Source organism: Aotus nancymaae, unplaced genomic scaffold, assembly GCF_030222135.1.
Source record: "Aotus nancymaae isolate 86718 unplaced genomic scaffold, 86718_ANA_hifiasm-v0.15.2.pri h1tg000025l, whole genome shotgun sequence".
NCBI classification, from domain to species: Eukaryota; Metazoa; Chordata; class Mammalia; order Primates; family Aotidae; genus Aotus; species Aotus nancymaae.
In genome coordinates this window covers 25,116,236-25,133,085 of record NW_026988438.1, presented here as the reverse complement: position 1 = coordinate 25,133,085, position 16,850 = coordinate 25,116,236, and the positions used below count along the sequence as shown (strand labels likewise).

Here is a 16,850-nt window from a genome sequence, read left to right as displayed (position 1 = left end):
CAATTATAAATAAAGCTGCTGCAAACACCTGTATGCAAGGCTTTGTGTGGATCTGGTTTTTTTTTTTGAGATGGAGTCTCTCTCTGTCGCCCAGGCTGGAGTGCAGTGGTGCAGTCTTGGCTCACTGCAACCTCTGCCTCACAGGTTCAAGCAATTCTTCTGCCTCAGCCTCCCGAGCAGCTGGGATTACAGGCATGCATCACCATACCCTACTAATTTTTGTGTTTTTAGTAGAGACGGGGTTTCATCATGTTGGTCAGGCTGGTCTCGAACTTCTGACCTCGTGGTCCCCCCGCCTCGTCCTCCCAAAGTGCTGGGATTACGGGCATGAGCCACTGCGACCGGCCGTGGATCTAGGTTTTTAACTTAGCTGAGTAAATATAAATAGCAAGAAGAGCAATTGCTGGATTGTGTCCTCACTGCTCTTTAAGATCGGATCCTGCGCTTAAAGATTGAATCTGTTCAGCTTTGAATGGAGTGGCAACTTCCAAGCTCCTTAGGTACAGAGCCAGAAGAAGCAGACTGAGTGCTCAACTACTTTTTAGTACCCATTTTTTCTGCCTCCTTACCCTGAATGAAACTTGGCTCTTTGAGGACTATTTCTTCTACAGCCTGTAATTCTCTTCAGGGGGAGCTTTTGTTTTCACCTCATGAGCCCCAAGGTGGTGGGAGATGGTCTTGGTTACTTCCCTTATTTCTCATGCAAGTTTTTGTTAAAGCCTTCTTTCTGTTCCTTTGGGGTCTTCCTATTTAGAAGGAAATAGAAATCACTTTAGTTCAGATTAAATTGTTCTAAAAATTAAATGTCAAGTTCTCAATTATAGGAAAAAATAATTAAGGTCTCCTTGATTTGGCTTTTCTAATTGAATTTGATTGTAGGGGAAGAAGTATTTTGATTTTCCTGCTTCCTTGATTCTAAGATAAGAGCTACTCTGAAACATATAATCAAATTTGATTTGAGGGAAGTAAATAGTACTGCCAGTTAACATTTTGATTATGAGACATTTGTTTTTAGAAATATTGGGGGGCAAAATTGTATCTTAGAATTGAGGAAATTGAGCAGTTCTCAATCTGTTATGAAAGGGTTACTTTGCCCAGAGCCAACTCAAAAAAAAAAAAAAAAAAAAACCTAACATAGAAATAACTCAAGCATAAATGTGGATTTGAGAACTAGAGAAACACCTGTTTCATAGGAACAGTGTTGAATTGGAGTTAGAAATTATCTTTTTCTTGGCCAAATGATACCCTTTATTGTTTGCAGTGTTTACTTTTATAGAGACCACCCATTAGTGTAGTTATGGTTCACATTGTAATTGGTCTAAAAAAGAAATAGGAAACCTAATTATTTCTCTTTAAATTGCGGTTTTCCCACACATTTGATAAGTTTTTAAACTTTCATAACTGTGGATAAAGTTTCTTGAAGTAACAGTACATCTTGATTTTAATACTGCTTGGGAATTGAATTAGAAAGCTTTGATCCATAATTTCAGATTAAGTAGTCCAGGAATTGATGGAAATTAATTTATTTATATATCCCCTGATATGTTAAATATCTCATAGCTGAGTTCAGGGTATACAGGGCATTGCTTCACATAGTTAATGTTAAGAATTTAAAAGTTAAAAAATACAAAGTGAAAAAATATAATCTTAACTGAAAGTATTCTTTCTATTCTTAAAATCTCATTTATCTCTGCTCTAATCTTTATCATTTTCTTCTTTTTGCTAGCTTTGATGTAAGTGTTTACAACTGTAAATTTCCTTCTTAGCACTGCTTTTTCTGCATTCCATAAGGTTTGGTATGTTGGGTTTTCATTTTTATTTTGTCTCAGGGTATATTCTGATTTCCCTTGTGATTTCTTTGATCCATTAGTTGCTTAAGAATGTGTTGTTTGATTTCCAAATATTTGCCAGTAGAAAAACTGGCAAAAGGAAAAAAAGACAAAAAAAATTTCCTTCTGTTACTGATTTTTAGTTTTATTTTATTATGATGGAAAAAAATACTTTGCTTGATTTCAGTTCTTTAAAATTTATTAAGACTTGTTTCTTTTTGTCATTCCTGAAAAATGTTCTACATGCCCTTGAGAAAAATGTATAGACTGCTGTTGTTAGATTCGGTGTTTTGTCTGTGTCTGTTAGCTTCAGTTGATTTACAGTTTTGTTCATATCCTCTGTTTTCTTACTTGTCTTCTGTTTAGTTGTTCTGTTCATTACTGAAACTGGAGTATTGAAGTCTCTTATAGAACTGTCTGTTTCTCCCTTTAATTCTACTAGTGTTTGCTTCACATAATTTAAAGTTCTGATGTTTGGGTTTGTGTGTGTTTGTGTGTGTGTGTGTGTGTGTGTGTGTGTGTGTTTAATTGTTATATCATCTTGTGACCCATTTGTCAACATTTAAAGTCCTTCTTTGTTTTTCATAATAGTTTTTGACCTGAGACTATTTTGTCTGATATTAGTATGGCTTCTCTACTTTTCTGGTTACTATTTACATGAAATATCTTTTTTCAACCTTTTACTTCGAACCTATGTGTTTTCGTAGATCTGCAGTGTATCTTTTATAGATAGGCAGTTGGGTCATGTCATTTTATCTATTATGACACTCTGTGCCTTTAATTGGGGGAGTTTAATGAATTTACATGTAAATATAAGAAAGAACTAACTTTTGCCATTTTGTTTGTTTTCTGTATGTCTTTTAGCTATTTTGTCCTAGATTTCTTCCATTACTGCCTTTTTTTTTGTATTGACACAATTTGATTCCCTTCTTTTTTTTTTGTATATTCTATAGAAATTTTCATTGGTTATTATAGGGATGATATATAATATCCTTAAGTTATTACAGTCTAATTTTTTATACCAATTTAAATACATTGAACAACTATATTTCCACTGCTCTGCCTCCCTTTTATGTTCTTGATGTTGTAAATTTCATTATTATACATTATGTGCCTACTAATCCAGATTTGTGATTTTTTTAAATGCATTTGCCTTTTAAAACTCATAGAAAATATAAGGTGAAGTTGCAAACCAAAATTATAATAATACTGGTTTTTATATTTGCCCTTGCATTTACCTTTACAGAATCTTTATATTGCTTTCAGTTACTGTCTAGAGTCCTTTTATTCCAACCTGAAGGACTATTTTCAGTATTTCTTGTAATATATGTGTAGTGATAATGAACCTCCCTCAGGTTTTGTTTATTGGGGAACGTGTTTATTTCTACTTCATTTTTAATGGTCAGTTTTGCTAGATATACAATTCTCATTTGACAGTTATTTTCTTGTAGCACTTTAAATGTATCATCACACTGCCTTCTAGCCTCCAAGGCTTCTGCCAAAAAGTGGGCTTATAGTCTTATTTGAGGATTCTGTCTCTGTGCAGTGAGTCGCTTCTCTTTTGCCATTTTCAAAATTCTCTGTCTTGGCTTTTGACCATTTGATTGTAATTATCTTGGTATTGATGGTGAGCTTTTCTTATTTAGAGTTTGTTGAGATCCTTGGATTTGTAGATTTATCAGTTTCATCACCTTTGGGAAGTTTTTTCCTTCATGTAATCTCTGTGTTCATTTCTCTTCCTTGAAAACATCCATTGGGTATAGGTCCAACTGATTTGTTTCATAATCCCTTGGGCTCTGTTTACTTCTTTCTTTTTTCTTTCTGCTCAGATTTGATAATTTCAATTGTCTTTTCTTCAGGTTTGCTGATTTTTTTTCTTTTGCCTACTCAGTTCTGTTATTGAACCTATATAGTGAAATACTCAATTCAGTTACTGTATTTTTCAGCTCCACAATAACTTTTTATAATTTCTCTTTATTGATATTCTCATTTATAATTTCTCTATTGATATTCTCATTTTACTTATTTTTCTGATTTCCATTCATTTTGGTTCATTTTTTTTCTTTGGCCCTTTGGACATAGTTAAGACAGCTGTTTTGAAGTCTGTCTAATAAATTTAATATCTGTATTTCTTCAGGAATGGTTTCTGGAAATTTTTTTTCTTTGAATGGGCCATGTTTTCTTGTATCTTGTTGCATGCCTTGTGATGTGTTCTGAAAACTGAGTATTTGAGAGTCACCTCTCCCAGTTGCAGACTGGCAATGTACTACTGGGGCATTTCTCTGCTGATAAGTTGAGCATGCCCTTAACCTAGTGATCACCCCAAGATGAAAGCCTAAGGTCTTTTTTTCTGAGCATTTGTATTGCCTAAGGCCTATGGGTAGCTTTTTCAATTCCTCCTGTATACATGGCTGCTTTTGAGTGTCTTAATTTCCCACAGAGTCTCACCTGGATGGATACTCAGAGCTTCTTCTGGATATTCAGATGGTCTGTTATATCCACACTCTGTAGTCTTATGCCCTAAACATCTACATACTGTAGTCCCCTTGCAGCTTTCGTAAATGGTGCCCATTGCTTCTCTCACCTGATGAGGACCCAGTTAGGCAAAACAGGAACCAGTCCTTCTGGCAGACCAGAGAGATTAAAATGTTACAAATTAGGTCTGTACTCTTCCGCCCATTTGAAGAGAATGAATTGGGAATTGATTTGCTGCCTCCAGGAGACCCAGATAAACTGCAGAAGGATTGGGACAAGATCACAGAAAAAATGTCACAAAAGTTTTGCATATTTTTTTTCTTACTTGGGTATTTCCTTTGTTGCTATAGACCTGTTTTTCACAGATCCTGTAAGGTTAATCCAACTAGTTTCTCGTTGTTTTTGGTGTTTCTGTGAGGGAATGAGTTTTGCCGATGCCACTCAATAACACTTTTTAAACTATGAAAATAATAGAATCCTGTTGAAGGAAGTTTGTAGCACCCAGAAGTATAACAAGCTAAGAAAAAAATCTCACCCAGATTGTACTGTCCTCAGAGTAGCCACGATTTACATTTTGGTGTGTTACCTTGCAGACTTTTATTTTTCTTTCTCTTTCTTTTCCATTTGTCCTGCGTTACTTGTTCCCTTACTCCTCACCACCAATAAAAATTGGGGGGGACTCTAAACATAAATTTGTGGAGTACAGTGTTAATTTTTAAATTAGCATGCTTTTAGTTTTATTTCCTAAAACATTGTTGTATATACTATAATTCTCATTTATATTTCCAAAAGGAAATATTGTAGCTATTTCTGATAACATCCAAATGCTTGAGTTTTATTCTAGTCTTTCTTCTTTCAAAGTATAAGAGTTAAGAAAGAATCTGCTGTGGCCAGCCTGTAAGTTACTTTCCTGTGACTTAAGACATTTTTGGCATTTTTACATCTAACAAAAAGTGGCATGCTGTCAGTCAAAGGGATAAGCCCAGACCATGTGGAAAGGATCTTAGTTCTTTTGAGAGCTAATATAAAAAAAATTCTTTCTAGACATATAAATATTGTGACATCAGTTACTTAGGCTAAACATGCCTATACTCTAAGTGAATTATTAACAATAAATACTTTAACTCTATGCCATGTTAATTACCGTAATATGATTTATAATTTATTTTAACCTTAGGTTGTATATATACCTTGGAGCTATTTATATTTTGGTATACTTGTAATAGTTACTGTACACTAGACTATGTATATTAGACTAGACATAGAGGGTCAAAAAAGAGTACGTGATCAGAGTAGAAATCACGCCCTAGCTTCCTTTATGTCTACCTCTTACCTCATGGATGCAGTATAAAAAGTAATTACCTAAGATTTTTTGGATTCTGGTTTGTGGAGAAAGCACCCTTATATTTAGGCTGATGGGTGGGTAAATTAGAAAGTATTTATTGTGATTTGCAATTTTATATGGAGATGTTCATTGTGATTAATTTTTATTTGTATCAGCAGATTTTTGCTTTTTATAGCTGCATGATTTCTTTTTTTGGTCATTATTGCCTATTAATAATGAAAAACTTTATTTTACTGAAGCAGCGATATATAATCCAACTTGGATTTTTAAATAATGACTGACTTTTTTCTTTGAGAATACATTACTGTTAAAAATGTAGATTATTAGATACATTACTTTTAATGAATACAAGTGGTATAATTAGAAGGCTGAAAATGATCCTTGGAAACATGAGTCTAATTTGATAGCTAAGAAACTGAGGACAAGATACTTATTCTTTGTAGTATATTTTCTAATGTCATTTGGTTGTCTCACCAAGAAGTACTTGTGTAAAGCAAATTTGATTATACATCTGTTGAATATCTAAGGTTGGATAAAGTGGGTGAGTTTAACAGATATTCCCCCTTATTTCTTTTAGGTGAATCTGGATTGGGAAAGTCAACATTAATCAACTCATTGTTCCTCACAGATTTGTATTCTCCAGAGTATCCAGGTCCTTCTCATAGAATTAAAAAGACTGTACAGGTATGGATGTTAGTATTGTTAACTGACGATAAGTTGGAATAACATTAGTAGTCACAAAGCACATGTACATTTTATTATGCTTTCTTGGAGGTGAGATGCAAATTTGCCCTTAGCCACTGTGAGGTGGTAATTATGACTTCAGAAAATTTTTTTAAAAAGTTCAGTTAGTCAGAATTATCTTGACTAGAACTTTCCAAATTTGTCCTGAGAACTCTCCTAGAGATGACTCTGTGACATAGTAACCAATTCCCCTGGAGTTGTGCTGTCTAGTATGGTAGTCATTTGCCACATGTTTAAGTCAATTAAAATTAATTAAATTAAAAATGCACTTTCTCATTTGCTCCAGATACAAGTACTCAACAGCCACATGTGGCAAGTGGCTGCCATTTTGTGCAACACATATATGAACATTTTCTTTTTTTTTTTTAATTGCATTTTAGGTTTTGGGGTACATGTGAAAAACATGCAAGGTTGTTGCATAGGTGCACACGTGGCAGTGTGATTTGCTGCCTTCCTCCCCTTCACCCATATCTGGCATTTCTCCCCATGCTATCTCTCCCCAACTCCCCACCCCCCACTGTCCCCCCACTCCCCCACAACAGACCCCAGTGTATAGTGCTCCCCTCCCTGTGTCCATGTGTTCCCATTGTTCAGTACCCATCTATGAGTGAGAACATGCGATGTTTGATTTTGTGTTCTTGTGTCAGTTTGCTGAGAATGATGGTTTCCAGGTTTATCCATGTCCCTACAAAGGACGCGAACTCATCGTTTTTGATGGCTGCATAATATTCCATGGTGTATATGTGCCACATTTTTCCTGTCCAGTCTATCGTCGATGGGCATTTGGGTTGGTTCCAGGTCTTTGCTATTGTAAACTGTGCTGCAATGAACATTCATGTGCATGTGTCCTTATAGTAGAACGATTTATAATCCTTTGGATATATACCCAGTAATGGGATTGCTGGGTCAAATGGAATTTCTATTTCTAGGTCCTTGAGGAATCGCCACACTGTCTTCCACAATGGTTGAACTAATTTACACTTCCACCAACAGTGTAAAAGTGTTCCTATTTCTTCATCATTGCAGAAAATTGCATTGGACAACGTAGAGAAAACATGATTCACAAAAAAGCTATTGTTATTTAAATACAGTGTTCTATATTAGTCAGTGGGATAATACGATATCATAGTTGAATGGCAATTGCAATTCTGTAAGACTCCCAAAGGTATATGTGATCAAATTTACCGCTTGTCAGTATCTGCTGTGCATTCCAGTCCTGAGGATCCCGTTAAATTTAGTTGTAATAGTAGGTCTGAGATGGGCTGCATTTTTACATTTCTAATAAGATCCCAGGTAATGCCAATGCTGCTGCCTGATAGATCACACTTGGTAGAGCAAGGGGCTAGACTCTAGATACACACTTTTTATTAAATAGTATAGCAGCCTGTAGCCACGTGTGGCTATTAAGCTTTGAAATGTGGGTGGTCTGAATTGTGATGTTCTGCACATACAAAATATACCACAGATTTCTAATACTGTGTAAAAAAAAATCTCAATAATGTTTTATATTGATTGTATACTGATGTATAAGGTTAAATGAAATTTATTAATTTAGCCTTTTTCTTATTTTAAAAGTAGCTACTAAGAAAATTTTGAATTACTTACATGATTGACATGGTATTTTTGTTTGGCAGCACTGCTCTGAACTGTTGATTAAAAATATTGTTGGTGAGCTCTGCTCATATAATACATAGAACATGAGCAGAGAGGAGGCAAGTGAACAATTTTGGCTGGAGTAGGCTTCATTGAGGCAGTGATGCTTTTAGCTGGATTTGAAGAAGTGTTAATGATCATCCCAGTGCACAGGATGGAAGGACAAATCTATATATTCAGGGCAGTAACTCATGTATCAAACTGGAAGATGCAATTTAGTAACTAGATCCCAAAGGAGTAATTTGGTGAAGTGAGTATCTTATTTCTCCGTTTTAATGTTTCTACTTTAGGATTCTTTTTTCTTTTGGTAACCTTCATAGGGTTTGAGATTTAAAATTACCTGTAAAATTATGCTCTAAAAACTTGATCCTACATGGTTATTTATTTTGTGATAAATACTGAAAATGTTAATCCTAAGCAAGAAAATGAACTTTGAACTTTCTTAATTTGGGTATCTATTAGGAATACCTTAACTTAGGTATTTATGGATTTAGATATGCATCTATCTAGGTAAAACTAACCACTACCCAAATTAATATATGGTTCATTTCCAGGACCCTAGTTTCTTCCATGTGCTCAGTTTCATTCACTATTATACCGCCGAGAGATAAACACCTTACTGCTTTCTCCAAAGAGTAAATTTGTCTGTTCTTGAACATTATATACATGTACTTTTTTGTATGTTTTCTTTCAGTGAAGATTACATCTGTATTATTTACTCATGTTGGGTGTAGTTCTTCTTTATCATCATCGCGTAATACTCCATTGTGTGAATATATCAGTGTATTATTATTATTTATTTTAGATAAGCATTTGAGTTTTCAGTTTTTTACTAATAGGAACATTCTTGTCATGTCTTGGTGGACTTAGGCACTCGTTGCTGTTGTGTGTGCATAAAGATACCAAGCCATTGAGTTTATTTTCTTTGATTTCTAGTGAGGTTGAACATGTGTTTTATACTTACTGACTGTTCAGATTTCATTAAGGTGTTTTAATAATCTGAATATTTTCTGTCATGTTCTTACTGATTTATAAGAGTTTTCAAAACCTAACTAATAATCTCCTACATTTTAGATATTGCAGATATTTTCTCCCCAGGTGAGCATCTGTTAAAGATGTGACAGGCCCTCAATTTATTAGAATTCTTACATTGGCCTAGCTTCAAAATAAATTGTCTAAACTCATTTTACCTTCCTTTAAAGTAATACTTCAAAAATGTCCTCTTCTGTTGTGGATATCTTCCTGGAAACTCTTGTCTTAAAAACAAAGGGGTAATGGAGGATGAGAATATCTCTAGCAGGATTTTTAAGACAGAGGCCTGTGCACCATTGTTAAATATCTTTTCTTTACTAAAAAGAAGACCTGTATCGGCCGGGCGCGGTGGCTCAAGCCTGTAATCCCAGCACTTTGGGAGGCCGAGGCGGGTGGATCACGAGGTCGAGAGATCGAGACCATCCTGGTCAACATTGTGAAACCCCGTCTCTATTAATACAAAAAAATTAGCTGGGCACGGTGGCGTGTGCCTGTAATCCCAGCTACTCAGGAGGCTGAGGCAGGAGAATTGCCTGAACCCAGGAGGCGGAGGTTGCGGTGAGCCGAGATCGCGCCATTGCACTCCAGCCTGGGTAACAAGAGCGAGACTCCGTCTCAAAAAAAAAAAAAAAAAAAAAAAAAAAGAAGACCTGTATCATTTGAAAACTAGATTGATCCTCGCTAGAATCCTGTAGAAGTCCTCTTTCCTTACAGAATCATAGAGATGTATTCCTTTATATACTGTAAACTACTTGAAGATCACCTAAACTCTTTTGCCCACTTACTCAGGAAAGAACATGCCATATTATGGACAGGATTAGAGTCATTCAAGAAGCCTGAATGTAGTTAGAAAGTGATAATATAATCTTTTTTTTTAATAGTTGGCTGGCTCCTTACCAAGCCCAGTAGTCTAGCAGATGATCTGCCCTTGGAAGCTCATAAATTCTCAAAGTAGAGGGGAGTGGTCACCAGTATTATATCTTAGCCCAGACATATTAGGCTGGTGAAAAACACACAATCCTGAGTTTCAAAAGACAAACATTTATAAAAATTGAAAGAAAAACCCTCTCCTATTATGTAGCTGAATAAGGAGCAAAATTTTAATAAAGACCATGATCTCATATTCTCATCCCTGAGCATTATCTCTTTATAAGAGACTTGTATCTTAAAGGAGCTATTCATTCACATTCACAGTCTTGGAAGGAATGAGAAGCTGTGTACACTGAACAGAGAGCTGGTTTTTAGCCTCCTGTGTGTAAAATAGTGGTTCTGATTCAAGTGATGTTTTCAATATTGATAGAAGGTCTTTAAGATTAACTCTTAACCTTCTATCTTGGACCTCTGGACCCTGAGTTATATGTGTGCATTTCCAGATGCGAGCTGATACTGGTCCTGGAACTTTTTGTATCAGTGTTTCTCAAACTTGAGTGTGTCTAACAGTCACCTGAAAGTCTTGTTAAAAAAGATTGCTGAGTCCCTTTCTTCATGGCTTGCTATATTATAGTAGGTTTGAGGCAGGGCCCAAAGAATTTGTATTTCTCTTTAGTTCTCAGAATATATTACCACCAGTCTGGGTACTACATTTTGAGAACCACTGCTCTGTAGTGTTCTTTCCCTGCTGCAAACTGGTTTTATCTTGTGTCTGTCAGGATATTCTATGTCTGTTTTGCCTTAGTTCTTTCAGAATGTTTCAAATGGAATGAAATAGTACCATGTTACTTCTGTGTTTTACTTAGATATATATTTTTCCAATAGATTGATTAAAATGAAAGAAAAAATTGAACATTTGAGCTCCACTTCATGTTTCAGTTTCAAATGTAGATACTCAGATTAACAAAATTTTTTGGAAAAACATGCTTACAATGTTTATGTTTGGTAACAAACTTTATTTTATAATTTTGTTGCATTTGCTTCATTCATTCCTTCATTTATTTATTTATGAATGATTTGGAGTCTTGCTTTGCCCAGGCTGGAGTGCAGTGATGCTATCTTGTCTCATTGCAACCTTCACCTCCCAGGTTCAAGTGATTCTCCTGACTCAGCCTCCTGAATACCTGGGATTACAGGTGCACCCTACCACGCCCAGCTAATTTTGTATTTTTAGTAGAGACGGAGTCTCACCATGTTGGCCAGGTGGTCTCAAACTCCTGACCTCCAGTCATCCGCCCACCTCGGCCTCCCAAAGTGCTGAGATTACAGGCAGGAGCTACTACGCCCGGCCTGCATTGGAAAAGTTTTAAATCATACTCTATGTCAGTGAAAGGTATCATCTGTTTTTTCTTGGGAATAAACTATCATTTTGTTCTGAGATTAAAGTCCATTTTAATTTTCTCTTAATATATTCTGTTAAGAGAATTCTTTTGTGCAATAGCAGTGTTAGATTTTTCTTAATTGGAAACTTGATGCTGTTCCCCTTTGAAACTTTCTCTTCTCTTGGTCCGTGAAGTTTTTTTTTTTTTTTTTTTTCTTTTCAAGATGGAGTCTCGCTCTGTCTTCCAGGCTGGAGTGCAATGACGCTATTTTGACTTACTGCAGCCTCCGCCTCCTGGGTTCAAACAATTCTCCTGAGCAGTTCTCCCCAGCAGCTGGGATTACAGGCATGCACTACCACCATGCGTAGCTAATTTTTGTATTTTTGGTAGAGATGGGGTTTGGCCAGGCTGGTCTCGAAGTCCTGACCTCAAATGATCTGCCCACCTTGGCCTCCTAAAGTGCTGAGATTACAGGTGTCAGCCACTGCACCCAGCTGGTCCATGAAGTTTTATAAATCACTATTGTAGGTGAAGTGGGTGCAAAAGTTTTGAAAGTGAGAAAAGGTGAAAGCATACATATATCTCTAGGATAACATACTTGATAGACTCCTTGAAAAAGGAGTAAACTCTCCTATTGATAATTGGTCCAGTTTTGATAGTTTTTGAGCCATTCACATAACTTATTTTCATGCTCGTCTTATACTAAGTTTTGGGGCTACAAAACACAAAGTTCTCAAAATCTCACAATTGTGGGAAAAATATGGACAAACAATTATGATTTAGTAAGAAAGATGCTTCTGTAAGGTGCTGTAGAGGTAACCTTGGCAAGGTAAATTTTAATGAAGTGGTAGCAAGATGGCAGTGGGTTTAGAAGTGAGTGGTAAGTGAGTCAGTGTAGATGAGTGATGGCTATTAAGAAAGGGATGAGAAGGAATACCTAGGAGTGAGTATAGAGGACTCAGAGAGTGGTTTGATGATTTCTAAGAGACCTGAGAATGGTTATATCCTGTGGTGACTCATTCTCTAAGAAATGAGAGGTTGAAGATAGAGGGGAAATAGTGTAAAAGGTGGTCAAGATGAGTCTAAAATGGGAATTAATCAGTTCCCCAGCACAGATTGAGAAACTAGTGTTAGGAAAAAGATATATTTCACACACACTGTACCATGGAAGGGAATGCTGTCATCTTGAAGTGGAGATGTGAGGTACTTCCCTGAGCATTGTGACAGACACGATAAAATAGAGGGCTTGGGGAGACCCTACTAGGAAATGGGAGCGGAGGCTAAGGAGCACATAAGAGGAATATTAGAGGTCATGAATTTTATGGCATGAGAACAGAAAGATGGGTTAATCCAGAATGGGATTTGAGTTGGAAAGGGAAAGAAAGAAAGGTTTTGGGAAGGAAGTTGCTAATAGAAAATAAGAGGGGCAAGGGATTTGACGTATCTGTGTAAGGAGACAGGGATATGAGGGGTGGAATGGTTCAGAGTAGAAGGCCGAATTAGAGTCTTTGGATCAACTTTCTTCTCAATAAAGTAGTTTTGGGTCTTGATGAGATTATTCTTTAAGCATAACTACCCTACTATTGGTCACTTCCTCTTTTTCTTGTGAAACATGATGAAACATCTAAGATGATATTTGTCCTTTGAGCCAATAAATAAGTAAAATAGATAGTTATTGTGTTTGAGTTAAGTGGAGTGTCTCAGGCCATTCAAATCTTTTCAGTTTTGGCTATAATGCCACCTCTTTAGAATGTGTAGGTAATGGTCAGGTCTTGACAGAAAATTTTAACCCTCTTTTCAAAATGTTATGTTCTTAATTAAATAACATTTACCTTAATAAATGGCATGTAGACATTAAGTTAGAGAAGGTTAGTGTACATGAAACTGTATAATAAACATTGCCTTTTTTTTCAGTATACTGGAACTCTTGTATATTGTGTACACTCAGTATTAGAAAATGAGTATCTTGGATTTCTGGAATCTCAGATGCCAAAAGAGGTCTTGATAGATTAATTATACATAGATGATACATAGACGATAGCTTTAGTTTTATTTATTTTTCAGGGAAAAACAGTTGAAAATGCCCTTGATTCATTCTTTTGGTATTAAATGTTGCATCTAATCTTAGAGAACCCTGAGTGATGCCATAAAATATATTGATGTGACCTGCTTAAGGAAAGTGCATGGGAAAGTGGCCATTTGGAGTAGATTTGTTAAGAAAAGTTTGAAATTCTTGGACTTGAACTAATTTGTTTTCCATGGATCCCATGAGGATACTTGCAAAACCAGATGATAGGATACAGTTGAATCCTGTGAATGGCACTAGTTTACAGTTATGTTTTCTGGATCTTTTCCATATGTCTCTGACTTCTTTGTATTTGACCATGTATGGATACACAGAATTCCGTAGGCCAGAGAAGAAAAGAAGCTTTATAAATAATTCCTTAAAATGTATAAAATACAAATCTTCATTTCTCTTAGCAAATCAATAAGTAATTAAGTTATTGAACTGATTTTTTTTTTTAACAGGGAAATATCTTAAAATTTAAGCTGTTAAGTTAAAATGTGTAATTGGTATATAGCATATTACTGAAGGCTTTGTTTAGTAATAAAGGAATCAGAAATAGTTTGAAGTAAAATTGGGAGATGATTCATGTAGATTAATTATATTATTATATCACTCTGTAGTATACAGTATTATGTTATTTAAAAGAGTAAGTAGGTAAAGGAGTGGTATGATTACTTTGGATATTTCTGCTTCAGCCACAGTTACCATGAATAAATGATTTGTCTTTATAAAGGAGATGGAGGTGAATTCAAGATATTAAGATGTTAGATTTGACTGGGTTGTCCTTTGATTAGAAGATCACCAGATAAAGAAAATGTAAACTTCCTAAACCAGATGAGATGATATCATTAAAAATTTTTTTTTGGCCCAGCACTTTGGGAGGCTGAAATGGGATGATTGCTCGAACCCAGGAGTTTGAAGCTGCAGTAAGCTAGGATCTGCCATGCACTCCAGCCTGGGGAACAGAGTGAGATCCTAACTAAAAAAAAAAAAAAATTTTTTTTTCCTTTGGTTCTCATTCTCTTACACTGATGAATCCAATTGTTTTCTCTTGAGTTGCTTTCCTCGTGTTATTAAGGTAACCTGATAATAGACATGTTAGTTGTGTGGTTTATAACAGTGATCTCCTAAATGATGTGCATCCATCATTGATACTCAGAATGATCAGAAAATATTACAACTCTTATTTATTGATGTTAACTTTTTTAATCTACAGAGAAATGATAATACATATTAATACTTAATATTCATATTGCCAATAGTATATATTTGGTGGGTAAATACATTTTGGATATGCAAAATTTTCACTGATAGTTTGTATCAGGATCAAAGCAGTTTGAAGAACGTTAATTTAAAAGATAAGACTTTGGCATCTCATTTTCTCTAAAAGATAAGTCATGTATGTCCACATCTCAGGCAATTTTTTTCACTTTTAATAAGTTTTGTTAGTGATAATAAAATTCTTTTAACAGAAAACTCTTGATTGGTATAGGCCTGTGCTCTGTATTCAGTAGTCATTAGCCACGTGTGGCTATTTAAGTTAATTCAGATTAAATAAAATTAAATATTCAGCTCATCATTTGTACTAGTCAGATTTCAAGGACTAAGTAGCCACATGGGCAGGTAGCCACCATATTGGACAATGTGGTGGCTACACAGCAATTCCATCATCTCAAAAAGTGTTATTGGTTAGTGTGGATACAGACTTTTCTTGCTCAGCAGTGTTAGTCTGTACATGTACTCTCTTCATGCATCAGTTAGCATATGTAAAACAGGCCAAAAGGAAATAGGCTGTCTCTAAAAGTGTCCCAAATTTTTGTCTTGTAAATTATCTTACCACATTCTTGGAGCCTCTAGCCTTAATAAGGACTTGATATAAATGGATATCAAGAGAAAGCCTATCATTTTCTGGAGGAATTATTCCCCTTTTTATTTGAATCCATGTTTGCTTTATCTTGGGCTCCTGAAAACTGATACTTTGCATTTAATAGCAACATTATGTCCAGGATGAATGATAATACATCTTCTCATACAGAACTTGAGGTTACAGAATATCTTAACTTGTGCCAGGAACTGTTGTTATCATTATGTCCAGTAGTTGGTTGGTAAGGTTTCACCATATCAGAATACACTTTTTTTTTAACTGTCTGGACTTTTGCTGATTACATTGTCCAGAATGTGGAGTATCACATTTGAGAAGAGGATTGGATCCTAGCCATAATATAAACGCAAGGGTAATTACATCCATGCTGAGAAAGATTCAGGAATGTTAGTAAGTTCATTTGAGTAAGTCGTTTGGGCCAAACTTGATAGAGAATATTCCAGGAAGACATTTACTATAAATGGTAAATTAGATGTTCTTGTCTGATTAATTACATTTGAACTCTGTGAATCACTCAAGCTGCTTATTTGTATTATTAGATGCACTTTTAAGTTATATTAAGTATTACATGTCTTTAATGGTGATCAATATTTTATCAATTCCTCTGTCTTTATACCAAGTCTGAGTCATAAACTTAGTATGAATTTGCCAAGAGATTGGCACACTATTTGTATATATGCTTTTCTTTCAAATAATCAGGACTTCCAATGGCCACAATAATTGATTCTAAAGAAAATATGGGAGTAGGTAGATTTAATTTGCTAACAGTTTCCCAATTGGTTTTGATAAACTTAGACGTCCCTACCATCACCCCTTGTAGGAAATCACTGGTGTAATGTATGATATTAACATCTGCACCGATTACTCTTACAGGTGGAACAATCCAAAGTTTTAATCAAAGAAGGTGGTGTTCAGTTGCTGCTCACAATAGTTGATACCCCAGGATTTGGAGATGCAGTGGATAATAGTAATTGGTAAGAAGGGTTTGTCCTCACCCTTTCCAGTGCATTTGAGATACTGGGGTGGTTAAACTTTTTCTTCTTAACATTTTAAAACTTCTCATCTTAGCAACACCAAACTTCGAGTAACATGACTTGTGTTTGTATACCAACTTTGCCATTTATTTGACAAAGCTGTTTAACTTCTTTGAACCCATTTACTTTTCTATAAAATGGAGATAATACCTATCATAAAATTTTTTAAAGACATTCTAAAATAACATAGCTAGATAGAATTCTCATTTATTGTAAGATATTTAAAACTGTTCACTTTAATTTTATCCGTTTGTATAAATTCTATCTCAATCCTAACTTAAACCTGATTTTTAGACCGTCAGTTTTTCTGTAAGTCCTAAGTAAACAACTATGAAATTTTAGTCTGAAGCAATTATTTAAATATTTTCTAAATAATACTTTTATTTTTGTTTGAATTCACATTGTTTTTGAGGTAATTTTCTGTCAACTCTTAGTACTCCTAAGTTCGTCATGAAGTTTTTATTTAATCTCTCATTTGAAATTTAAAATGGAACATAATCATTTTCATATTATGAAGTATTGTTAGTATACTTAGC

General features: G+C 35.1%; 1 protein-coding gene across 1 annotated transcript in view; it reads left to right on the top strand.

The window, feature by feature from the left end:
- Positions 1–16,850, top strand: part of SEPTIN7 (septin 7) — a 110,713-nt gene that overhangs the window by 56,970 nt on the left and 36,893 nt on the right. The window contains exons 3-4 of the mRNA XM_064380456.1: positions 6,227–6,333; positions 16,154–16,254. Of these exons, the coding sequence (XP_064236526.1) occupies positions 6,227–6,333; positions 16,154–16,254 (208 nt within the window). The remainder of the gene's footprint in view (positions 1–6,226; positions 6,334–16,153; positions 16,255–16,850) is intronic.